A 26,830-nucleotide genomic window follows, 5' to 3' on the forward strand; every position below is an offset into this window, starting at 1 on the left:
TTACAAATTCAAATCATAGTCTTCTGACAGTTTCTGAAGTCTGTGATTTGAGTTGAAGTTTGTAATTTAAAAATTAGAACTTTTTTTTTTTTTTTTTGTAAAATGAGACATATATTAACCCCCTAGTAGTGTACAGTAAGCGTGGACGAAATGGCAAAAATGCAATCTGAATATATAATTTCCATATTGAATGATAATAATTCATTTTAAATGCTTCCAGATTTAAAAGAGTATCCCGACAATGACTGAAGCCACAAAAATGAAAGAGTTAAATGGCATAACATTTTTGGCCGATAAATCCTCGGTGGCTGAAAATTCCATACATCTCTAATATCAACAGACTTAGTGAAGTTTATTTATTTATAACTTCAAGAGGAGGACGTGTTTTATAATTGATCACGGCTGGTCCCATATTAGCTAACACATGATTCACCAATCAGACGATTCCTTAAGCCTTGTTTATACTACTGCGTCAAGTGATCGGCGTGACCCACGGCGCATGCAACGCGCGTAGCTTTGCATTTATACTTCTGCACGCTGTTTCTGTTGCCATGCAATAACGCTTCCGAATCGCTAGTTGGCAGTGAGGTGTTTATGTTCCTCTGTGTCGAGTTTCATCGCTGGTGTTTTGTTTTTTCTGAATACCTCCGGCTCAAACTCACTAATTTTGATCCAGGAACCGGCAAATGTGCAACAACTTTAACCATGAAGTCAACACAAAACAACAGTCTCCATCAAGAGATCCTTCATGGGACTCCACGCTTGTAAACAATCGTTCCTTCGGGCTCGCGCGGCTCTCAGTCCCACCCACACTTGTCAGTGCTACCAAGCCGACCAAATCACAGAGTTTGCGCTACGCGTCGTTGCGATTTGTAGTAACATTTTTTTAAGAGGTGTGTCAGCAACGCCGACGACCACACAAGGGCTATTCGTCCACTCGTAGGCTGCGCCGTAGCATACGTGTGCGCTTGACCCAGAAGTATAAATCAGCCTTAATTCACTATAAATTACCAGAGTTTCTTATTCAGTTATCTTCACCTTGAAGAATCCCCCTTCCACCCCTACTCTTCCACCTTTCCTTTATGGGGCAGCACGGTGGCTCAGGTTAGTCCTGTTGCCTCACAAGAACGTCACTGGTTCAAAGGCCAGTTGTTGTTTCTGTGTGGAGATTACACGTTCTCCCATGCTCATGTGTGTTTCCCCTGTGTTCTCCAGTTTCCTCACACAGTCCAAAAACATGCATCACAAGTGAATTGATTAATCGAATTTAGCAATAAAATGGCGCTCTTAATCAGCAGTATATCTATATATAGCAATTTATAATCTGTCATTAGCCATAAATAAGAAGGGGGAGTTTTCGAGACCTACCTGATCTAAAACTCCCCTCTCGCCCTACAAATAGGAGGGAGCCCCAGGCTCGAGGATCTTATGAGCTCAGGACTCTCTCCCGAGACAGCATGCCAAACCCATTGTTTATAATCAAACATCAGCTAAGTGTAAACTCTTGAATTGATTCCCACTGTTGCACATTTCTGCTGTGTGATTGGCTTTTAGATCAATATAAAAAAAAGTTCAGAATTATCATTTTTATTGACATAATTTTTATCACAATTCGATAAAATATCAATTATCGGCTCAGCTCTAGTGTATAGGTTATTTTGCTACAGACTTTGGAAGCTTCAATAAAAGGGCCACTATCCAAAACTATTATACAGCCTAGTAGATCCAGAATAAAATGTAAAACTATCTGTGTTTGTCTGAAAGAAAAAATAGGCTACAGAGATTGCATTGTCAGTCATCTACACAAGAAAAAAAAAAACAATAAGTAAACTGTTTATGCAGGTTTTTTTTTTTTTTTTTTGCACACACTAATCTATAGAATTAAGTCAAATTTGCTTCAGTGAAAGTGACCTTGTTAGTCCCACTTTATATAGGCCTTAACTACTATGTTCTTGCATCACAAAATAAATAAATAAATACAATGTACTTACTGTGCTCATAATGTAGTGCCGAACACTTCTGGTGCTATTGTGTTGGGATATGGGTAGGGTTAGGGACAGGTATGGTGGTATGGGAAAGTTTAATGGTGAGTTAAGGTGGAAGGGAACATAAATGCATAGAAATTAATTACAGATTTATTTACATGCAGATACTTAATCAATAATGAGAACAACGTAAAATCAAATATGTGCACATTAAATACATTTTAACAAATTATTAAATGTATTGTAAATACATATTAGTTATTGACATTTATTAAAAAGTGGGACTCACAATTCACAATAATGATTAAAGTCAATGCCACTGTGAGCAGAAAATAACCCCAGATGTGATAAAAAAAAAAACAAGATGCTACACAACAACAAAATTAACAATTGTTGCCCCAGGACAGGATGGGAACATCACTATCAGAAAGTTGAGTAGGTATTACTTAATTTTCTTACTTTGATATATCCTTGAAAAAAATCAGTGACTACGTTCACTTGGACATCAGTAATTAAACAAATCTGAATAAACAACAATATGATTAAGTGTTTAGATGAGTTGCTTTTTGAATGTTGCTTTCATGATCCCGTTTTGCATGTCATAGCACTTAATTCGATTAACGTCATTGCGTCACCAGGCTATACACATCTCCTTTGCAGTTTCATGTAATTTCGGGTGTTTCATTTTTTTAATTTGAAGTTTGGCACTTTCACTTTTATTCAGGAACATTTCATGCGTGCCCCCCATGACAAACGAGATACTGGATGCTAGTATGAACTGCTGAAAGAGTGTTGTTTAAATGGAATTGAATAATGCACACCATATGGGAAAAAAACTCTGCATTTTTCTGATGCAGGTGTCTGTGGTCCTTCAGGTTCAGAGAATAGTGTCAAACAGCCATGTGTGTATGGACTTTGTTGGTAAATGCGGCGAAAATCCTACATTATAGTAAGTGTTTGATTAATGTTTGTACTGCACTTCAATAATGCGACTAAAATTGGTAAACTTCATGTCTTAATTCGATTTCTGTTACTTAATCGGACTAAATCAATCAAAAATTGCTGTTTATATGGTGGACTCTTAATCAGAGTATGGTCTTAATCGTATTATTGGTGCCCATGTAAACATTCATTCATTCATTCATTTTTTTTTTTGGCTTAGTATTTTTATTAATCTGAGGTTGCCACAGCAGGATGAACCGCCAACTTATCCAGCATATGTTTTAGGCAGCAGATGCCCTTCCAGCTGCAACTACTGGAAAAACCATGTAAACATACTCAATGTAAAAGTAACAATACAAGCAGGCAAAAGTTAAAGATCTAATTTCTACAAGCACAAACTGAGCACTAACATAAAACTTTATTCCTGCAAACACTAAATTATTTAATTACATTAAATGTGTGTATTTACTTCATTATAAAGTCAATTTGAGAAATGTATTGATTGTTTTTTTTATCATATCCTCATGATATCCTTATTTTACATGTACAGGTCTCCTGTATGATTTAAAATACTTGCTTAAATGTCTTTATTGAAAAAGTTTAATCCACACATTTAAGTCTGTTGATGTCAGTTCTACAATTTGCTGCCACTCTAAGTATAAGCCAAACATTTCTGCATGCAATATATCATTTTGTATGAGATGTAAATTGTTTACAACTACAAGACAGCGCACCTTTCCTGAACAGTAGCCATGACTTTATTATTCCATTGCACATCAGAAGGAGAGTCGAGAAGGCCAAGATAATAGTATAGCCAAATAGAGGGTTTCAATTTTTCTACATACAATTGAACAGCCAGTACACAGTGTACAACAATACCTTAAAAGAAAAAAGGATTTGATTTCAAACCAACACCATCTTTTATCATTTTAAAATAATTCAAGAAAAGATTTGGAAGAACAGCCCAGTAAATGAGAGTCAGTCAGTGTCTAAGAAACTGCTTAACAATGTCCTGACGTGTTTATGAAAAACAGCCTGAAGTGACTTTGAGCGTTCGTTTACTGGTGTGAATGTGTATTAGCCGCTGAAAGTGATTTCATGGCTCACTGCTCAGCACTTAAGCAACCATAAACTCAGGCCATGAATAAAATACTGAATTCACTGCTATGGAAATTCATCACCATGTGGATTTAAAGGGATAATTCGTCCTCCTCTTGATCCAAACCTGTTTGAGCTTCTTTCTTCTGTTGCACACAAAAGAAGATATTCTGAAGAATGTTGGGGAAAAAAACTACACAGTATTTTTTGTGTTCATATTTCAATGGCTGCAGGTTTTCAACATTCTTCAGAATATCTTCTTTTGTGTTTAACAGAGAAAACAAATCATGATGAGCACTTTAAGCACATAATTTTCTTTTTGTTGTTTGTAATTGAGTACAAAGAAATAGAAATTAGGCTTTAATAAAGCAGCATATACAAATACAAAACAAAATTATATTACAAGTCACGTGTGATTTTAAATAAACAGAAACTTAATGATAAGCATTAACATATCAGTTGCTGTATTGCACATTTACCTCATCGTTTATAATTGCACACATTTTTCCACATCATTTTCAACAGTTAAACACCTTGTTAGTATTTCTTATTCTTGATAACGTCGCCACTGTTTTACTAAAATCTACATAAACTGATCATATATTTTAAGGTTCAAAGGTTTTCATGCATAAAAATGTAATACACACTGTTAACAATTTTCTGTAGAATCTACAGTAATTTACTGTAAATCAATTACAGCAAATATGCTGTATTTACATTAACTGCACCATTTACAATTGCTGTAAATGTATTTACAGAATTCTATGTATATCTTTAGTCTAAAATACACAGTAATTTTACAATACAACTTTAAAATACAGTAAGATACTGCATCTTACTGCAGTATCTGCTCTACAGTAAAATACATTTTATTACAGTTAAATACTGTGTAATTTACAAATATCATTGAAAGTGCAGCTCAATTTTTCAGCATTAGAATGTCCTATTGTTTGTCTAAAGCAGAAAAAGAAAAAAATATATGATACGATGGCTTACAGGACACGCACAAAAGTGTCATTCAGTGTAAAAAAATTAATTTTATTAAAGGATTACACTGCAGCCCTAAACGACTAAAAAATTGTCCTTTGTAAATTGGAATACTTTCCCTCTATCCATCAAGCCGCTGTTTACCCACTTGTCAACAAGACGTTTTGAATAATTTAGAATACAACAAAATTTAGCAAGATTGCTCATTCTAAAGGTTATTATTTATTTCAAAATATACAAATACAAACAAAATAAACGTTTTGATTTCCATGTTGTTACACTGAATGACAAAAGAATATTATTTTGCACTTATTTACCCAATTTTTTGACACTAAAGTTATTGGAAACAACAAAGTAGACACATTTTTTGCATTTTATTTTATGCATGATTTATATGTATGTACAGTTAAAGTCAGAATTTTTAGCTCCACTTTGAATTTTATTTTATTGTTTAAATATTTATCAAATGATGTTTAACAGAGCAAAAACATTTTCACAGTATGTCTGATAATATTTTTTCTTCTGGAGAAAGTCTTATTTGTTTTATTTCGGCTAGAATTAAACAAAAAACATTTAAGGTCAACATTATTAGTCCTTTTAATGTATATTTTTGTTCAATAGTCTACAGAACAAACCATTGTTACACAATAACTTGCCTAATTACGTTAACCTGCCTAGTTAACCTAATTAACCTTAAGCCTTTAAATGCCACTTTAAGCTGTATAGAAGTGTCTTAAAAAATATCTAGTCAAATATTATTTACTATCATCATGGAAAAGATAAAATAAATCAGTTGTTAGAAATGAGTTATAAAAACTATTACGTTCATGAAAAAAAAAACTCTGTTAAACAGGAAATGGGGGGAAATAATTGGGGTTAATAATTCAGGAGGGCTAATAATTCTGTCTTCAACTGTATAGCAATTTCATTTAATGCGGATACCAAAATGGGACATCTTATCTTTGATGCATGGATGCACAATTAATCTCGAAAGAAATTCTCCTTCACTGATCATGTGAGTCATTTGTCTATAAGAAAAATAATGTACCCACACAAACACAAAACGTTAGTCAACTTGTTCCTAATATTTTTAAAGCTTTACTTTACTACCATGAAGTAATGTTTCCAGAATATTGCATGAAGCTTTTTCTGTGGCAACCTAAATGTTGTTATAAAAATAAAATATGATAACTGTTTTGTTATTGGATTTATGCAAATGTACACTACCGGTCAAACATTTGGTGTGAGTAGAATTTTTAAATGTTTTAAAATAAGCTTCTTCTGCTCACCAAGACTGCATTTATTGCATAAAAATACAGTACAATTTGTAAAATTGTGAAATGTTTCTATGATCCTTCAGAAATCACTCTAATATTAATTATTATTATTAATATTAATATAATAATAGTAATAAAAGGAATAATGACTGGAGTAATAATTTAATTTGAAGCTACATACAATAAGTAATAAATCAATATTTAATTAACAAGTTTTAACTTTTTTTTTACATTTGATAAATGCTGAATTGATAAACAGAATAATTTTATAAAAATAAAAAAACATGAAAAAAATGACCCCAAACTTTTTACCGGTAGTGTAGATTCTTATAACATTAAAGGTAATATCCAAAAAATTCCTGCAAACAAACACAATCATTTGAGGTAATAATGTTTATTTATACTATGAATACAATATGATCACCTCACATTCATTAAACATAATTTGCTCAAGATAAGCATGCAGAAAAAAATTATAATTTACATACATAATTTACAAATAATATGCATCAGGGTAATATGTGATCTGATCAGTGTTTTTGTGTTTTGTCTGAGTAAATATGCTTTGGTCAAGTAAATGTAAACGAATAATCAACAAAACCACACAATTGCCATGTTTAAAGGGATAGATCTTCCAAAGAATTGAATTCTTTCATCATTTACTCAGCCTCGTCTTATTCCAAACCAATTTCTGTTTAGTTGTTCCGTTTAACACAAAAGAAGATATTTTGAAAAATGTAGGAAGCCGGTAACCATTGACTCAAAAAAAAAACTCAAATTGGTTTGGCATAATAAAGAGGGAGTAAATGATGACAAAACTTTCTTCATTCATTCATTCATCATTCATTCATTTTCCTTAAGGTTAGTCCCATTATTCAGCGGTCGCCACATCGCAAAGAAGCGGATGCCCTTCCGGTCATCCATCCACACACATACACTACAGACAATTTAGTTTGTTTAATTCACCTGTACCGCATGTCTTTAGACTGGGGAAAACCGGAGCACCCGGAGGAAACCCACGCAAACGCGTGGAGAAAATGCAAACTCTACACAGAAATGCCAAATAACCCAGCCTTAACTCGAACCAGCGACCTTCTTGCTATGAGGACCTTGCTTGTTACTGAACTAATTAAAAACATCCAGGTCTGCAGTAAGTATCCAGAATGGCGTTATGGCGAGTAGCCTATTAGTCATCACAGTATTACAGAACTGTTTGCACCGAAAAGAGACAAAGACCTTTGCGAAGACAGTCTGACTCTCTTCTTAAACTCGATGCTGTTTTTCTGTCTGTCCCTCACATATTCCTGATAATTCCTCGTCAGCAAAGTGTACAAGAAAGGATTGATGCAGCTGTTACTGTACGCCAAACAAGTCACAACGAAGTTAATGTAGACCACAGTATAGCTGGAGAGTCCACCGTGCGCGTAATAGTAGATACTGAGCAACTGCCACAACCAGAAGGGTAAAAAACACGCCCAATAGGTCAGAACTATGGTGAAGATCATATATAACACCTTCTGCTTAGGACACCTCTTAACCTCTCTAGAAGGAAACACTGAGGTCTGCGAAAGCCAGTAAATCCGGGCTAATTTCAGGTAGAGGTAGCCAATGATTAATCCAGGAGCCAAAATGCAGGTGTTGAATAAAACGGTCAGGTACACTCTGTACGCAGTCATCTGCCAGGTCGGGTGGCACATGCGCTTCTCCACACCATTGTGCACGTCTATCTTGAGGTCGATCAAGATCATGGACGGCAAGGCGAGGATGAGGGAGAAGAGCCACACGAGAAAAGTGACCGCGCGCCGGTAACGCCGGGAACGTCCGAAGGTGTCGAGCGGGTTCACGACGGCCAGATATCGCTCCGTGCTCATGACAGTCAGGATGAAGATGCTCGCGTGCATGGTGACGAAATCCAGGCTGAACAGAAGGCGGCATCCGACGTCTCCAAAGTACCAGTCTTTCGCAAAATACGTGCAGACAACGAACGGGATGGTGGAGAGGTACAGCAGGTCCGCCAGAGCCAAGTTCACTATGTAGACATACATCGATCCAGTTACGCGCACGGAGGTGTTCACGATGATCAATGTGTAAACGTTTCCAGTTATGCCCACCAAACACATGATGGTTAAAATTGTGCCGAGTATGGACGTGATTAGCATGTCGTAAGAGGACGGGGGCGCGCTCTTGACGGGTCCTGTGACTGTTGGTGAGATGTTGGTAAAAGCCGCCGAGATGTTCAAAGAAAAATGATCATCTGCTTCCATTTCAAAACAGCTTCAATTCAGTCTTCGGTGATTTGACTTCATTTTAACTACTGGTAAAAGAGCATTGCTATTACAAACATGAGGCTAAATCCGGCGTTTCATGAAATCTCTCTAATCCAAAACGTTCACCTTCTATAAATAAGTTCCAGACGTCGCTTTAAAACGAAAATGCACACAGCACCTTAAATGGTATAAAATGAATGTGTCCAAAGTGTGTGCCGCGTCCTCACCAATGCGCGCCAAACTTTCAGACTGCAGATCCAGATGGAGTGGTGGTTTTACCACAGCTTCACGTTTGTGGGTGGAATTCTCGGCTCTGTTACGCACTGCATCACATATATACTGGAGCACAATACGCCTTTAATGATTTCATTCTGTGCGTAAAAGTTTCTGGTTGCGCAGTGGCACTGCCCACATCTCACCGATTCATTAGTTTTCTGCGTTTTTGTTGTTGTAAAGGAGAAATATGAATGCAGTCTTGCCCTTGAAAAAAACAGCAGTTTATTATTTGTAATTACAGTAATTGAACTATAAGTGTATTGTGGAAAATTTCCACAGATTACCATAACATATTAATTGTTAAGTTTTAAAATGATTACAGTTATAATTCATATATAAAAGTGATAAAAGTAAAATTATAAATGTGAAGGAACTTAAAATAGTATTTAAGCTATACTGTGCTTCAAAAAGTTACTATTGTAATTCTAACTTTAAAACTAATAAATGAAAAATCTGAATCATTACACTTCACGTTGAATTTACAAAGTTATTGACTTTAAAATGTCAATTACCTTTGCACAACAAGAACAAATTCAAATTTTAAAGTGTCATTTTCTTTACTAAAATGACAAATATTATAAAATGTTAAAATATGATTTACTTAAATTTGAAACATTCAACACTTTTCAGTTTAACTGCAGCAGTAATAACAAAACCGTTAAATGACTAAAATGACAAATAAATAAAAAATAAAAATGGTATTAAATTTGATAGATTCTCACACTATAAAGACAGAGATGTCATTTTATTGACCTGATCATTTAAATAAACCATTTATATTTAAATTTAAGATTTTTAATTTAATAATGTTACAATCCTATGTTTGTCTCGTCTCATCTGTTCTGTTTTGCTTAGAACACATCTAATTGGCCCCTTCCAACTTACTTGCTCCTGATTGGCCTGGCAGCCATCTTGTTTTTGGTCACTTGCTTTGTGTTTGTGGAAACGTTTGTATGTGGTATGGTGCAGAGTTTTCTTAGATGTGTTAAGACTGGGAATATTGAGATTTGTGAGTACTGTTTGTTTTAGTGTGTGTTTTGTTTATGATACTTTGTTCCACCGGCTTGTTTGACCTTTGTTGCCTGACGTTGATTTTGGATTGTCCTTTAAAAATGGTTGCCTGTTTTGTAAGTAGTTTGTAAATAGTGTATCTATTGGGATAGTAAGGAGTTTGACACCATTTTCTTTGTATAGTCTCTTGACCTCTTTGTTTGGTGTAGGGTAGTTAGGGTAGTGAATTGTACTTTATTTTATTTTATTTTTTTGATCAGGTAAGTTAGAGATTTAACATAAAGGAATTTTTGTTTGTTACTTTGGCCTTGTCAGCTCCCGAATTCAAACCCCAATAAATCTTCATTTCCGTTGTCTTGTCTTTCATGTTGTGCACCATCTCTAGACAGTGCGTAACAAATAATTACAAATATTTTACTAGAATTTGCAAACGTTTGCACTATAAAATATATTGTGTTTATTAAACATACAAAAATACTAATAAATTATTAATTCACTAATGATTACAATAACAGCCATTTGCACTGTTTTGTGGTTTTGAATTTACTTTACACGTTTTTGTAATTTAGAATAGCAAGTATTTATTCTTTATAAATAAAATGAGAAAGGTTAGAATAAAATCTCTTTTCAAAGATTCTACTTTTTTTAGCTCGACTCCATTAGAGGAGCGAGCTCTTATGGCTCCCAAATGGAGTCTTCACTCTGAGTCTTCTATTTTATGCCAATTAAAAATGCATCAATCAATCGGTTATGAAAATGAGAGTATGACATCATTAGCAGGGCGATACATTACATGGTTCTTGACACTAGGTAAATGACTTATTTCTCTGGATTCTTTGAAACAATTGGGATAATGAAAATACACAATTCATCAAAATATGTAACACTAATGGCTTTAATTTAAAAAAATTCAATTTTGTGCCTATAAAATCATAGATTTATTATTGTAAAATATTGTTTTCCAGAAACATTCTATAGTTTTAAAGTTTATATATAATGGGCTTTATATTTAGCAGCTCATACCATATTTTCAGTTTCTTAATATTATAGTTAAAGGTTGAAAGCTCTAATATAACATTAACTGTAATGAGTGTTTACTTTAAAAAGTCTAAAATTCATTCATTCATTTCCCTTTCAGCTTAGTCTCTTTATTAATCAGGGGTCACCACAGCGCAATGAACCATCAAAGTCCGGATCCTCATAAATATCTTAAAAACACAAATGTCAGCACATCTCTCAGAAAACTCTGCTTTCATTTCAGTTAAAAGCCTATGAAATAGCAGGCCATGGATATGCATCGTGTTGGTCTAATTGAGAGCGTAAGAACAACCTGTGAAATGAACACACATTTTTTTCAATAGCCTTGATTCTCACTCCAATGTCGTTCAATAAGCGCACAGAAATATCCTGCTGGCACTGTCAGTGACCGCTACATGAGACCTGTCATTTCTGCACAATTATCAGCTTTTCAGGAGGCCCGAGCACCTGAATTCATGTGCATGGAGATAACATTATATCAGCAGGAAGCAGACAGCTCGTTTGTCCAATGCACTGAAAATAATCACCCGTCTGCCCTTCAGAGCTTATTGTTCTGCAAAATGCAACATGTCTTGTTTACGAGTAGCCTATATGTGTCGTTTATTTACTGTAAAACACTTTGATTGAACTACAGCCACGAGGGCTTCAAAGACGCTTCAGAACATCATAAAAGCAGCTCTGGCTCTTTTCAAATGCAGAAATACCAGGCGTTTCATTAGGAGACAAATATGCCCTTCCTGAGTCTATTTGTCAAAGGATGTTTTCAGCTCTGAAAGAGTTTCAAAGCAATTTCTCTGAGCATTACAGGAAGCATATTATATGACATATGAAACATATAAGGGTATATCTATGAGAAGTATTTTCCTGCACTGAATGTTGAGAAATGATTTGCTATAGAGGCAAGAAACCCTTTTTTGTGAACTTGCATTCGCCTGGATGACTAATTCCTAATCTTATTTCATTGCAAGTGCTGCATTTTTGTCGTATGCTGTATTGATTCCACTGCAGTGGCTGATATAAAGTATCTCTATAATCCCCCTTCTCTGTTCTTCATAGTGCTGACACTGAAAGGGACATTTCCTCTGCTCTACAACTGTGGCCGTAATTAAATAGTTCTTACAGACAATGCGGAGTACAACAATAACACAGTGCAGAGTTACAGTGTGATGAGATTTGTGATAATAATAAACCTCTCATTGAACCACCACCAGGGGTGTCACAGTGGCGCAGTGGGTAGCACAATCGCCTTACAGCAAGAAGGTCGCTGGTTCCAGCCTCGGCAGGGTCAGTTGGTATTTCTTTGTAAAGTTTGCATGTTCTCCCCGTGCTGGTGTTGGTTTCCTCCGGGTGCTCCGGTTTCCCCCACAGTCCAAAGACATGCGCTAATTGGGTAAGCTAAATTGGCCATAGTGTATGTGTGTGAAAAAGTGTGTATGGGTGTTTCCCAGTGTTGGGTTGTGGCTGGAAGCCATAAAACATATGCTGGATAAGTTGGCGGTTCATTCCGCTGTAGTGATCCCAGAATAATAAAGGAACTACGTGGAAAGGAAAATGAATGAAGGAATGAACCGCCACCTTATCTTGGTGGAGGGGTTCGAACGATCCTAGGAGCTGTTCTTGGAGACTGAGTTTGGGTGTAAAAACCCTTATGAATACATTAAAATGGACCATGATGCCACCCTGTATCATGCAACTGGGGCCTCATCCTGGAGTCAGCCCTGGGATTGGGGCTCACATGTGAGCATCTGGTGGCCGGATTATTTTTCATGGTACCCGGCCGAGCTCAGCCCAAGGAAAAGATGCGGGACCATCCTCCTGCAGGAGGACTCATAATGGGCTGGTGCAATGTGGATTGGGCAGTGGGTTAAGGCCAGGGCCATAATGACCCAATCTTTGGATACAAAAACTGGCTCATGGGACATTGAATGTCACCTCATGGAGAGGGAATGAGCTACGGACAAGAAATAGTCGGTCTCACCTCCACAATCAATTTGGCTCAGGAACTCAACTTCTCAAGAAGGGCTGGACTCTTCTACTCTGGAGTTGCCTAGGTTGAGAGGTGGTGGGCTGGTGTGCTTTTAGTTCACCAGCTCAGCCATCATGTATTGGAGTTTTCCGAAGTGGGAGTAAGGGTTGCCTTTCTGTGCCTATGGGATTGATTGTGGACATTGTAGTTTTTGCTTACGGGTTAAACAAAAGTGCAGAGCACTCAAACTTCTTTAAATCCTTGGAAGGGCTACTAGAAGGTGCTCTGACTGTGGACTTGGTTGTTCATCTGCGGGACTTCAACTCCCACTTAGGCAACAGTGAAATATGGAGAGGCATGATTGGGAGGAATGGCTCAGACTGTCTAATCTGAATCACAGTGATGTTCTATCACTCTGCATGCTATGTCTTTGCCAGGGTACTGGAGAGGAGAATCCAGCCAATAGTAGAATTTTTGTTTGAGGAGGAACATTGCGGTTTCCATCTGTGCCGGACTGCTGAGCACTGAACCAGCTCTATATGAGGGATTAAAACCAGCACCTTAAAGTCCGAGGCCATGCTGCTCAACTGGAAAAAGGTGGTTTGTCATATGAGAGTCCTTACCCCAGGTGGATGAGTCCATGTATCTTGGATTATTGTTCAGAAGTGTGGGAAGGTTGGAACGTGAGATTGACAGATGCATTTGGTGCAGCTGCAGTAGTAATGCAGTCAATGTACCAGTCTGTTGTGGTGAAGAAGGAGCTGAGCCGAAAGCCAACGCTCTTATTTCTAAACTCACTTTTGGCCATGAGCAAGACTCAAAGTTCAAGTCAAGACTGAAAGAACAACATCCCAAATATAACCGGATGCAATGAGTTTTCTTTGCAGGGTGGAATGGGCGCATACTGATGTGAGGAGCTCTGTCACCCGGGAAGAACTCAAGAGTAGAGCCGCTGCTTATTTACACTGAGAGAAGCCAGTTGAGGTGGATCAGGCTCCTGGACCCTGTTCCAGGATTGTCCCACAAGGAGGAAACCCAGGGGAAGACCCAGGACCAGTACCGATTCTCCCTATATGCAGACTACCAAGGTGTATAAAGTTCCGCAAGTTACGAAAGCCCCCCTCAGCCCCCATCTCACTACAAACCTATATTTATTTATTTCACTTTTTTAACATTTTGTTTTAGCTGCCATTTTGTGTATTCATGACCATGTAGTAGCATAGGAATTGCTTCTGCACTTAATGTGCAACTTAATGTTATGAATGTGATCATTTATATAAATGAAATATTTTATTACTCACCCAAGGGAATTTTGTAGGGTCCATGTGGGGTTGGGCATCTAGTATATGAGCCAGACCTGTTGGTTGTTGAGGTGGGTCTTTGACTGTGGGAGGCAAAAAGTGCTAGTTTGCAGTTCCTTTTTGTGAAAGGTTGAACAGCAAAGTGCGGTAATTTGTACATTCACATCTTTATTTGTTTTGTTTGTTTGTTTTGAGTTTGTTTTTTCTTTACTTTTTTACGGATATCTTTTGTACATATTTATAAGCATTCTTGGATGGCCTGTAAAGAGGAACTGACACTGTCAATAAATTAACATTTGCACATAAATGCTATGCCATATTTTTTGTGACCTGTTTTACATCTAGCCTCGTCACAATTACTAATGCAGTTAATGTACCAGTCTGTTGTGGTGAAGAAGGAGCTGAGCCAAAAGGCAAAGCTCTCGATTTACCAGTCTTATTTCTACACTCACCTTTGGTCATGAGCAAGACTCAAAGTTCAAGTCAAGACTGAAAGAACAACATCCAAAATATAACCGGATGCAATGAGTTTCCTTTGCAAGGTGGCATGGCGCATACTGATGTGAGGAGCTCTGTCACCCAAGAAGAACTCAAAGAGTAGAGCCGCTGCACATTTACAATGAGAGAAGCCAGTTGAGGTGCTCTTGAAGTGACGAACTAACTCCCCTACAAAAGAACAGAAGCTCCAGGTTTCTTCATTTCATTAATTCATATGCATTGTCTGTATCGTCATTCATCTGTAACATGTCTTTAGTTATTTTTTGATGTCTGGATCTTCTTTAAATAAGGGATTTTATATTTAGATCTTCTGTAGAATGAAGAAGATCTTGTGCTCTTTAAGTTGTCTGAGCCCATGAGGAGAGATTTCCACAGTTCCTCTGCCAAACCCAAGCTCTGGTCTTCATCAGCTGACGCTTCCAGCAAAGATCTGCACTGATCTCATTACAGAGAGAGAAGCAATAATCTGCAATAACACCTACACTTATGTGAGAGTCATCGATTTCTGGCTCAAGTTTTAACTCTCAGATTTACACTGTAAAAAATTTTAAGCCAGTTCAACAAAAAAAATCTTAGTACTAATTTCCTTCTGTTTTTTCTTGTTTACTCAACTTTTGAAAACATCAGCTACACTGACTGAAAATAATTTGTCAGTGAAACAAAAAATGTCTAGTTGAGTCAACTTAACATTAGTAGTTTTCTGGAAACCTGCACCTGCAGCACAACAAATATTTTTAAGTTGTGCAAACTGAACATTTCTTGTCTGCAGGACTGAAATTACAGAAGTTGAGTGAACAAGAAAATACAAAAGGAAATTAGTACTAAGAAATTATATGTTACCAGAGCAAAAGTTGAGTTAACTGAACATTTCTTGTCTGGATGGCCTGAAATGACACAAGCTGAGTGAACAAGAAAATACAAAAGGAAATTAGTACTAAGAAATTATATGTTACCAGAGCAAAAGTTGTGTTAACTGAACATTTCTTGTCTGGATTGCCAAAAATGAAAGAAGTTTAGAGAACAAGAAAATACAAAAGGAAATTAGTACTAAGAAATTATATGTTATCCGAGCAAACACACATGGCTCTGTTTTTTTAAGTTGTGCTGACTGAACATTTCTTGTCTGAATGGTCTGAAACTACAGAAGTTGAATGAACCAAAAAAATACAATTGGAAATTAGTACTAATAAATAAAATGTTATCGGAGTAAACACACATGGCAAAAAAAGACATACATTTTACCAAAACATTCATTTTCTTGCAGTACTTCACTAAAGTACAAAAACGAGGTAGTGTATCTGTAAAAAAAAAAAAAAAAAAAAAAAACACACAAACACTAAGTCAAATTAATCACATGAAAAGGAAACACAATTATATTAAATATATAACAATTACAGCACATCTCTGAGACTACCTTACACTATCAATTTTAATAACCTTAGAATATCCCATAAATTATTCACAACACCCTGCTGAAAAAACAGCGTATGCTGGTAAGGTATGTTTTGATGCTGGTCTTAATGCTGGTTTTGCTGGTCTCAATGCTGGTCTTGCTGGTTTCAGTGCTGGTCTCAATGCTGGTTTTGCTGGTCTAAGTGCTGCTCCTGACCAGCATTGAGACCAGCAAGACCAACATTGAAACCAGCATTAGGACCAGCAAAACTAGCATTGAGACCAGCAAAACCAGCATTAAAACAAGCAAGACCAGCATCAAAACATACCTTCCCAGCATATGCTGTTTTTTTTTTTTTTTTTTTTTTTCAGCAGGGCAATTAGGGCAATCAATCTGAATTACTAGTTGCCTTGAGATATAAATCTTAGTATTTGTTGTAATTCATTTCAAAATCTATACTTGCATAATTACATGTTTTGTGCTGGTACCTTGGCTGGTCATGGATAAATATGATATTAAAACTGCCAGTAAAGGATCTTACTTTAGTAATAAGTGTTCCACTGTATACACCTTCAGTTCAAAATGAACGATTTATTACTATTATTTTGGTTTTGATTTGATTTTGTTTGCTTAATATAATAATAAGCAGTTGGAATATACGCGCTGTCACTTTAAGAGCCACCCTAGATAGTAAAATACACTTGGGCCAGTTCCAGCTAGATTCGCTGCCGCATCCGAGCCAGAATCGGCCCGCGAGTAATGTGCGCTGCAGCCCGGAGCTGGCGCAATTCAATATACCTTGAAATAAAACCTTTTGGTATTATATTGGTACTTGATACATGGTATTACAACCATTTAAATTTATATACCAGCAAACGCAGGCTATAATGTAAAGGCAAAGTGTAGGCACTGCGTTCAACCTTTGAATAAAATGCAAACAGCATACATATCCGATAACAAAAATTATCAAACAAAGGACAAAATAAATAATAATAATAATAAACATTTATTGATTGCAATAAACAAATAATACTAAACTTGAATAAAATATTTTGTAGTGCACAAGAACGTCAATATAAAAATAATAATAAAACTACACAATAGACACACAGGAAGATTTAAAGACAAAATCTGAAATTGCACACATACACAGAAGTTTTTAAAACAACCCTGTTTTCCCAATAGACTTGAATTAAAAAATTGTACAAGAAACATCTTAAAACAGCTTAATTTTATATAAACCTGAATATAGAAACCAATTTAAGATATAGCAAGAAACATCTTACAAATACCCATGACAATGTGTAAAATATAAAAGTCAAAATTGTAAAAAGAACTGCAGAATTCTTAAGAAACATTTTTAATAAATGTAATAAATGTAATAAAACATAATAATACATTTAAATGAGTGAGATGATTATATATATATATATATATATATATATATATATATATATATATATATATATATATATATATATAATTTGATTTGTATATCTTTATGTCTTGTGCAATTTTTTTAAATATTTTTATTATATTATGTTAATTAAAAATGTATTAAGATGCTTCTTCAGAATTTAGCATATTGTCATTATATATATATATATATATATATATATATATATATATATATATATATATATATATATATATATATATATATATATATATATATATATAATTGCAAATAAAAGAAACAAATTACCCAAGTATCAGGGAACATCTTAATACACTTAAAATGTTGTTTAAAAAATAAATTATTGATGTAGACATTTGACACATTAGCTTTCTCTTCTTCCCTCCTTCCTCCAGCCCTGTCAGGAGCACGTTGTAGCCACCTTGTAATGCATTTTTCCACTTCTTTATCAGTGGCGTGGTATGGACATTTCTCCTCACTACATCTGTGATTAATAGATAAACAAACAATTAGTAGTGAAAAAGTACAAATGAAAAAAAGAAAGATGCTTGCTCTCATATAAGTACAACCTAAATGGGACTATATATAGATGTTTTGTTCCTCTGATTAATGATTCAAAGAAATACACAGATGGAACAGCCCCTAATTATACTGAAATGTATACTTAAAACCAACTTACTGACTAGACAGTCCTAAGGGAGAGTGCATGAAAGGCCACATTTTGGTTTGCCCTGCTCCAGTTAATTTGTTCAGCCAAAAAGTGAGCCAAAAGCTTTCCCGGGACACACCAAACTGCTTAGTGGAAAACACCAATGATTCCAAAGTAGGCTACCTACGAAGCAAAAAACACATAAATAAATAAATAAACATAAAACACTTAGAAATAAGCAAGAAACTTACCAGTTTCTTCATTTGTTCGGGCTGCTCGTTTAGTTGATTTTCAAGTTTTTCCAAATCAAATTGGACAAAGAAAGGTCAAATGTGTTTACATCTGGAATTTCATCACGTCTGTTTTGGTTTTGCTGATTTGTGAGAATCAGGCACAGTTGCTGCTTTATGACGTCACATGATTTTAAAACTTTTGTCAGTCGTGCTAAAAAAGAAAAATAACAAATTAGTATAAATCAACCTGTTGCTTATTCTCATGCAACTTGTGTAAATACAACAGTGGGTTAGACACTGCTGATATTCTCTAGTTGATCTTTACTTTCTAGCTGCATTAAGCCATTACAAATTTAGTGATGTCTTGAATTCTTACAAAGACATGACGAGTTGCAATAAGTTGTCTTGATCTCCAACTGCACTTGAACAAGGACTGTAAATGTTCATAGGTGTACTGAAATGTACAGCATCTGTGCATCTTGATGGTGTTCTTAAGGATCCTGCCATAGTCATTGGTGGTGATGGTACTTGCGGTGCTGCATCAATTTCTGAAATCTTCATATCAGTTTTTTCTCCAGCCTCTTTGTTCCAAATAATTTTTCTTCATCACGTTCACTATAGTTGTGTCTTTAATGCCCCTTGATCAGATACATTTACAAAACAAAACATTATTTTAGTATAGTGCAGGGCACTAGATCAATGACAATGGCAGTGTAATAGATCAATGACATAATGTTGACAGTATGTGTTTAAAATAATTGCAAACAAACTTGTTCTTTCTTTAGGTGTATGACAGGCAATCACCGTCCTCATCTGTCTGCAAGCCAAGCTGAGTCGAGCTTCCTCATGTGTGTCTATAATGAAACATCACATTGTTATTAACCTCCCCCAAAAAAGTTAAAATCCTGAAATACTATCAAAGTTAATTAATGGCTATAATACCTATAGTGTAAATAATCAGCTCACTAAAGGTTACACAGGATTTATTCAGAGATTCATGCAGAGTGACAGCCTTATGAATCTTAGACATAGATTTGTAAGATGGCCAAGCACATGCATTATTCTGTACCCATGAAGATTAACCTACCATTGTGTAAAATGTTTGATGATGATGATAGCCAATAACAATAAACCATTTCAGCTGTTTGTGAAGCAATTAGTAATGTAAAGTCTGAAAAGCTCAATCTATGTTGAAAATGTATTAGCAGTTTACAGCTTATAATGGACTTTAATCACCCAACTATAACATGCCTATTCACATGTTCATAAGAATGTGCTATTGGTCTCTGTGATGTGCTACAAAATGACCTCACTAACCTTTGTTAAACAAGAACAGTAAGACTTAACCGAAAAAAAATATTCATTTATACCCATTCATTTAAATCAGAAAGTATAACTGTCAATAACCAAAAAATAAAACCCATCAAAATCTGCTTTAAGAAATTCAGTTTTACATGCGCAAATTACAGCTTGAAAATAAGATATAATTGATTCACATAGGCTAACACATATAAATCAAAGCACATACTAATATATTTCTCTTAATAATAGAATGATAATTTAAAGAGAACAGTAAACGATCACTGATGCACTGCATAAACAAGTTAAACAATAACCTAACAATAACCTAACACTGTGAAAATGTTTTAAGCATTAAATTCGCAAAGTATACAGTATACAAGCAGTAAAAACCTTACCTTTCTGACCGGAATCCACTGTTTTGAAACGCCAAACTTCTTTTTCTTCTTGTGATCTTCATAGCGGTTGGAAACCAGCTTTTAGAACATTACCGCCACCGTCTGGATTGGAGTTTGGATGAGGAGTTGACTCACGCATGCGTTTCTTATGAAACCCAACTTCTGCATGGAAGCGTGCTATCTCGAAAATAAGCGCATTTTACACTGTTTTCCCTAGATGATATATATAATCCATTTATAAATAATATTGTTTTGTTTGCATCTAAACATTGGGAACATCCACACTAAATGTTTTTATTATTTTATTGCTGTCGTACCATATATAATTTCTCAAATTATCATTAAACTTGGAGCTAACAAATTACTAGATAAAATAAGAATTTAATCGGTTGTCATCAGTTACACAAGCCGTATATGATGAACATTTAGGAGGACAAATTTAGATGAAGTGTCTTAAACAAAGAACTACAATCTTTGCACACTTACTATTAAGATTGCTCTTCCACGGCGTGCCTCTTTCCCCACCGAAGTACAATGCTTAAAGTTTCTCCCGCCTGAGACGTTGACGTTACGTAAGCGCAACCATCGTAACGAGGGCGTGGTTTAGCTCAGGACAGAATGATGCTATATCGTCCTTTAAGAAACATATTTTTGAGTGCGTGGTTTATTTTTAAATATTGGAATATCAAAGTATGCCTATCTTTTTGTAAAGGGTAATGAATAAACACGAGATGATAATGTGCATGCAAGCTTATTTCTGCAAATGTGCACCAAATAAAGTTAAATTGCAAATTAAAAGTTTCAAATAAAGTTACTATAAGTATTGTAGTGTTTTTTTGTTGTTTTTAATAACAATGTGAAGAATAACTATATTTATTATTGTATTAATAATAATAATAATAATAATAATAGCATTTTCACTCAGCATTTACTTTTTAATACAAACTATGGAAGGTTCTATACTCATTCATTCATTTTCTTGTTGGCTTAGTCTCTTTATTAATCTGGGGTCGCCACAGCGGAATGAACCGGCAACTTATCCAGCAGGTTTTTACGCAGCGGATGCTCTTCCAGCCCCAACCCATCTCTGGGAAAAGGTTCTATAATGCCATTGATAATTTTTTTAGAATATTTAACATGTTTGAAACCTTTTCAATCAACAAAAGGTTATTGTACTTGTATATTCATTGCATTAAAAAAAGTCAGAGATTGACTTAACACAAAAAAACAAGTTGGCAGATGCTTTTTTGGATGAACTAGCAAAGTGTTGCTCACAAAACTCATCTTTTTAACTTAATGAATAAAATCTTTGTTTAAGTTGATTGAATGTGTTAAATGTAGTTGTACAGACTTTTTTACAGATTTTTGCTGAACCAACAAAACAAATCAAGCAATTTCAACATTTGTCAAGTTGGATTTTTTACAGTGTAGGACTCGGGTCTTTATAACATCTCTTTAAACTGTCTTATTACTGCACCTCTGTCAGGTTGGCAATGCTAAGATGCTTTCAGGAAACTGCCAGGCAGGGAAGAACTCCAAGGACATTACAGGTGATTTTATTTGCCTTGATTTTCCAGACATTTTTAATGGTGGAAAAGAAGTTAGCGGAGACAAGTTATTTTAACGCTGCTTTCCTCATCATTAGCATTTACTACTGTTTGCTTATTTACACATTTTATAGTGTTTAAAGAAATCCAAAAGTAATTATAAGCTTTTATTATAATTATTAAAAGATCATTTTATTTGACGTAATGTGACAAGATTTCCAGTATTTCCCCCCAGAATAATGATCAGAAGTTTGTTCTTGCTTACGAAATTTTCACCATCTTGTTTGTCATGTCAATGTATGAAAGCAATATGCCAAAAGAGGCTTAAAACTAGGTTCATATTCTTAGACCATTTCTTCAGTGTCTCACTTTTTTAACCTTCCTGTTGTGTTCGGGTCAAATCTGATTGATTTACAACTTAAAATACTAAAAAAAAAAAATCTGTTTGCAACACTATGCATTTGAACATATAAAAGTGATGATCACCTCTTTCATTGGATTTCGAGTGTTTTAATCAACCTTGTTACACCTGTGGTGTTCCCGGTCAAAAGTGACTGCCATAGGAAATGAATGGGTATCCAGACTATTCATCCATCAGACAGAAAACATCCCCATACACAACGCCCCAACCCAACTCAATCACTCGCACAATTCAGACCGTCTTTTTACAGGTACACATCTCTTTTACATGCTTGTGCCAAGGTGGAAGCCAGTATAGTGGCTAATTCGTACTAATTACTTTTGTCTCTCTTTCAGTCGTTCTCTGGGTCTAGCAGGAGCACTCACCATCCACACCCTCAGTCACCATTCCTTACATCAGTACACTAATATAGTGCAATTGAAAGACTGGATAAAAATTCGAGCACTCGGTACACAGGAAAGGATAGTTTTGTTGTGGTTTGCTGGTTGATGAATCATTCAGATGGATAAAAATGTTTAATTTCTTTGGTCAGACCATTATGAGATCATTATTTTAGCGAGCTGTCTATTGATAATGAAACAAAGCATGTTGATTTCTGTGATGTATTGTTAATTTTGTAAACATTTTCAGTGCCTATTTGTAATTCCACTGCAGTTTTTTTTCTTCAAGAGTTCACACTTAGATAATGCTCGGCTATAATAGCAGGTTTGGCATGGTGTCATGGGAGAGCTCGGAGATAGATGAGCCCAAGGTTCCCGCCAGGTCAATGAGCATTAGGAGGGATACGAGATCAGGTATTTACAGCCTGATCTCACGAGGAAACGTCAGTATTTTATGTTTTGTCAGTTTTGTGGGTAATTCGTATGAATTCGTACATGTTCAGTCGAATAAAAATGTATGATTTTAAAAAGGAGACGTGGCACCCAACCCCACCCCTAACCATTGGGTAATGAGCAAATCGTACTAATTCATAAGAATAAGCCACTAAATCAAAAAGTTATGAATTGCCATGAGATAACGTTGGTATTTCTCGAGAGCCCCCCAGTTCGTTTTTTTAACCTATATTTTGGTTATTTTGTTCTAACTGATTCAGTGTGCTTGTGACTGTTATTACAGTTCGCTTATGTACATGTTTTTAGACTGTTGGAGAAAACCCGGGGAAAACCCACTCGAACACAGGAAGAACATGGAAACTCAGCGCAGAGTGCCTACTGGTTCAAGTTCAATTCGAGCCATTGACCCTCCCGCTGGGAGGCAGCAGAGTCTGCCACTGTCGCCCCGATCATAAAATTGAGGAGGAGAAAGAAGGATAGAAGGGAGGGTTTAGCAAAACGAAGATAGGGAATGAAGTTTAGGCAGGACATTTACAGTAGTTTTGGAATGATCCGATAGGCTAGCTAATGACATAAGGATCATCTGTAGTCGATATATCACGTTCTCCTCTCGAAATTAGTTTGTGATACTTCACTTATGTCAAATTGTATAAATTCATGTTAAACACTACTATATAACATTGTTCACAGCTAAAGAACGTTGAATAAATATTTGCTGGTGAAAAATGTTTTTTTGGGTGCTAATTTAAGAGCAGTTCATACAAACCGGTCAACTTTGACCGGGAACACTAAAGTAATGGGCGGGATGTGAACACGACACAAAGGTTAAAAATGTAAAATTGTTAGCTGAAACTGTTTCAACACCGTTTTAGATTTGTTTTCTTCATCACGGCACCCTTGTGGTCAATAGAGGGTGAGGTATCTCTCTGGTTTCATCTAAAATACCATCATTTGTGTTCAGAGGATAAACGAAGGTCTCAGGATTTGGAACAACATGAGGGCGAGTAATTAATAACATAATTGTCATTTATGGGTGAAATAACCCTTTAAAAGATAATAATGTTGTAAATTAGGTTTCTTGCACAGACCAATCCTTTCGAGTCAAGAGCACAAATGTCAAAAGCACATTTTCTCATCTGTTCCTCCAATATTTTGGAAGAAATACGACAGGCAGATTACTAACTTTTGTTAACATTCATTGCAAAAAAAAAAATTTTTTTTAAAAATCACACGCACACAAAGTTCAAAGAAACGAGCAAGAGGAAGGGATTTGCAATTTAGTTTCTTTAATATAATCTTATTTACACTGAATTTGTTTCAGAAATGTTTAGTACATAGTAAGTTACATTACTCTTGCATCGAATAAACAATGACACTCAGGACCTAATAATTGTACAATGTGATGATACTGGTCACATTACTCCAAAAAAAAAAAAAAAAAAAGTTTTTCTTAGAGAAAAATGAAAACAACTGTAACTTCAGGCAAAGTCCAGACTCATCTTCAAGCTCACTAGCCATTCCCACAATTACACAACATTAAACATCACCTCTCTTGTGTTGTATGCAAGTTTTAAAAAACGGTTCACCACTGTAGGCATTCACGGTCTTTTGGAAAATTGGAAAACTTCATTTTTGAACACTCGTCAAAGACACATCCCAACCGATCTGAAGTGAGGAAGAAGACATTGTAAGACAGAACCAAGAATAAAAAGGTGATGGATTTTATTGCATATATCACAAATATGAACATGACCACCGGGGCCCGGCCTACATCACTCGCCAACTCCATCCAGGTCAAAAGATCAGGCGAACCGATCCTCTTAACCTCCTGAAGAATCAGCAGCAGGTTTAAATACTTTGATTCATACATAAAATAAAAGAGATTAGTGTACAGCTTTCACAAGAACTCAGCTTTCTCTGAAAACTATGGAATAATGGTAATAGCAGCAATACTTAAAAAGACATTACATGGTAATAAATAATTGGTTAAAAAAAATTAGGAGGAAAAGAAAAAGGACAAAAGTGGTTGAAGAAACACCATGAGGTTGGCTCATCCTTTACATTTACAAAGAATAATCTGGTGCCATGCACGTCAAGCACTACATAATGAAATCTTGAACACTTCCCTGCTCTTTCAGCACACCAAAACCAGAAAAGCCTCTCCGTCAGAGTCTAGGAGCGAAGCATTCGTCCACTCCGATCGTACATGTGCCAGCGGAAGTGCCGAATGTTCCACGAAGCAGTGGTTTTGATCAACGAAACAAGCAAATAACAGTCAAGTTTACGGTAGGTTAAAACGGTTAATGCTTACCATATAATAATCATTTGGAAAAGATTAACGGGGTCCATCAAAATTAAGGACAAGAAGAGCTTCTTTAAAGCATCTGATCTTCTTACGAGTTCGGTTTAAGAAGCCGAACGCCATTGGAGAAGGTGACATGCTTCAAATTCAAATGTTTTGCTTACATTGGATAAAAAAAAAAGGGTTAAAAGAAGTTCTGCGACGAAAATACTGTAACTCCGTGAGAACTTTTGGTGTTTCGACCGCACACGATGGTTGTGCTTCAACATGAACACATGGGCGCTGGTACATTCAGTTCCCACAACAGGACTAAGACTCGCCGTCAAGCATGTTCTTGATCTTAGACACAAAAATAATAGTAATAATCATTTCAACAATACATTTCAAGCAATCGAGTTAAAATTTCTACAATGAGAACTGAAGAGCACAGGAAATGGATACCACTGAAATGTCATCCTATAGCACTAAACGGGACGCAAGGGGAAAAAAAAAAAAAGGAAAACAATTGGAGACGTTTACATACATCGAGCATGACAAACGCAAGCCTCGTCCTTTGAGACACATTTTTCTGTAGGTAAACTGGTTTAACGGTCACAGGCTCTGAGTGTGTGTGTGTGTGTGTGTGTTAAAATCCTCCCCCTAGACTAAAAAAAACGTGAGCTCTACTTCAAGTAGATCACGGGCTCAGCGAGGCTCTATGTACTGCAGCACAAACACACTCGCGCATCAACCCGCCGCTTCAGTGACAAAGACGATACCAACTGCATTGTTGAGAAACTACATTTCCTCTGGAACTCGTTGTGGTAATGCCAAAACCATTAGTCAATGAGTTGAAACACCTAGGGTGTTCGCTGCCCTCCACTGCAGTGTGATGCTAAAGTCTGTCGGGAGACACCAGTCCGTCTGTCCTGCAGAAGGGGAGGGGTGTGAGAGGGTGGCAGGGGCTGTTTGGTGGCTTTTGCTGCCATTGCTGGCTGGCTGGACAGGGCGCTTGCTCACTCCACTGCGAAACCACATGTCTCCTCCACTGCTGTCAGGAGCTTTTCATACAGCTTCTCGTACGACTCGTAAGGCGGGATGTCGATACGGTTGAAACTGAAAGAATATGAGAGATATTAGATTAAGTATTTTGGAAAGAGAATTGTTTAGTTTCAGGGCCGGGACACACCAAGCTGACCCCAATCAACTAGCACCAGCAAAAACAAACTGTATTGTAGGGATTCACTTGTGTAAATATGTTTGATAATCTAAAAATCCAATATTAGGGATGGACAACTTCGGTCCTGGAGGGCCGCTGCCCTGCAGAGTTTTGCTCTAACACTAATCAAGCATGCTAATGAGTGTCTTCAAGATCACTAGAAAACTACAGGCAGGTCTGTTTGATTAGGGTTAGAGCTGAACTCTGCAGGACAGTGGTCCTCCAGGATCGTAGTTGCCCATCCCTTATCTATATCATTTGCAAATATTCAAGAGTTCACACTTAGATATTGCTTGATAATAATAGCAGGTTTGGCATGCTGTCCCGGGAGAGAACCCTGAGCTTGGAGATTATTGATCCCAGGGCTCCCGCCTGGTCAATGAGCATGTAAAGGGAGTACGAGATCAGGTAGTTCTCGAGAGCTCCCCCTGGTAAAGGAGAAAAGGGGGAGAAGAAGTGGATGGGGGGGTTTCTTTGGAAAACAAAGTAGTTTT

General features: G+C 36.2%; 2 protein-coding genes and 2 long non-coding RNA genes across 11 annotated transcripts in view; 1 reads left to right on the forward strand and 3 right to left on the reverse strand.

The window, feature by feature from the left end:
* Positions 1-6,524: 6,524 nt before the first annotated feature.
* uts2r5 (urotensin-2 receptor 5) lies at positions 6,525-10,191 on the reverse strand. The gene has a single exon (XM_087245027.1). The coding sequence runs from the start codon at positions 8,551-8,553 to the stop codon at positions 7,483-7,485; it is 1,071 nt and encodes a 356-aa protein (XP_087101153.1). The 5' UTR covers positions 8,554-10,191; the 3' UTR covers positions 6,525-7,482.
* A 1,561-nt stretch (positions 10,192-11,752) lies between these two features.
* LOC147845980 (uncharacterized) lies at positions 11,753-24,206 on the forward strand. The gene is made up of 3 exons (XR_015481111.1): positions 11,753-13,489; positions 13,588-15,183; positions 21,467-24,206. It is a non-coding gene; the product is annotated as an uncharacterized LOC147845980 (long non-coding RNA).
* LOC147845981 (uncharacterized) lies at positions 17,775-20,081 on the reverse strand. The gene is made up of 6 exons (XR_015481077.1): positions 20,036-20,081; positions 19,109-19,192; positions 18,715-18,976; positions 18,357-18,549; positions 18,136-18,288; positions 17,775-17,940 (listed from the first exon to the last, which is right to left on the reverse strand). It is a non-coding gene; the product is annotated as an uncharacterized LOC147845981 (long non-coding RNA).
* smurf1 (SMAD specific E3 ubiquitin protein ligase 1) overlaps positions 24,106-26,830 on the reverse strand; it is an 86,061-nt gene continuing 83,336 nt past the window's right edge. For all 8 annotated transcript variants that reach the window (XM_087242112.1, XM_087242114.1, XM_087242116.2 and 5 more), the window contains 1 exon segment: positions 24,106-26,233. In XM_087242112.1, coding sequence (XP_087098238.1) covers positions 26,134-26,233 — 100 coding nt within the window. In that variant the 3' untranslated portion in view covers positions 24,106-26,133.

This window comes from Danio rerio, chromosome 3 (genome assembly GCF_052040795.2).
Source record: "Danio rerio strain M-AB ecotype USA chromosome 3, GRCz13ab, whole genome shotgun sequence".
NCBI classification, from domain to species: domain Eukaryota; kingdom Metazoa; phylum Chordata; class Actinopteri; order Cypriniformes; family Danionidae; genus Danio; species Danio rerio.

Bases quoted from the DNA above. Each gene is read 5' to 3' on its own strand.
- uts2r5 (XM_087245027.1), bottom strand. From the start codon at position 8,553: ATGGAAGCAGATGATCATTTTTCTTTGAACATCTCGGCGGCTTTTACC.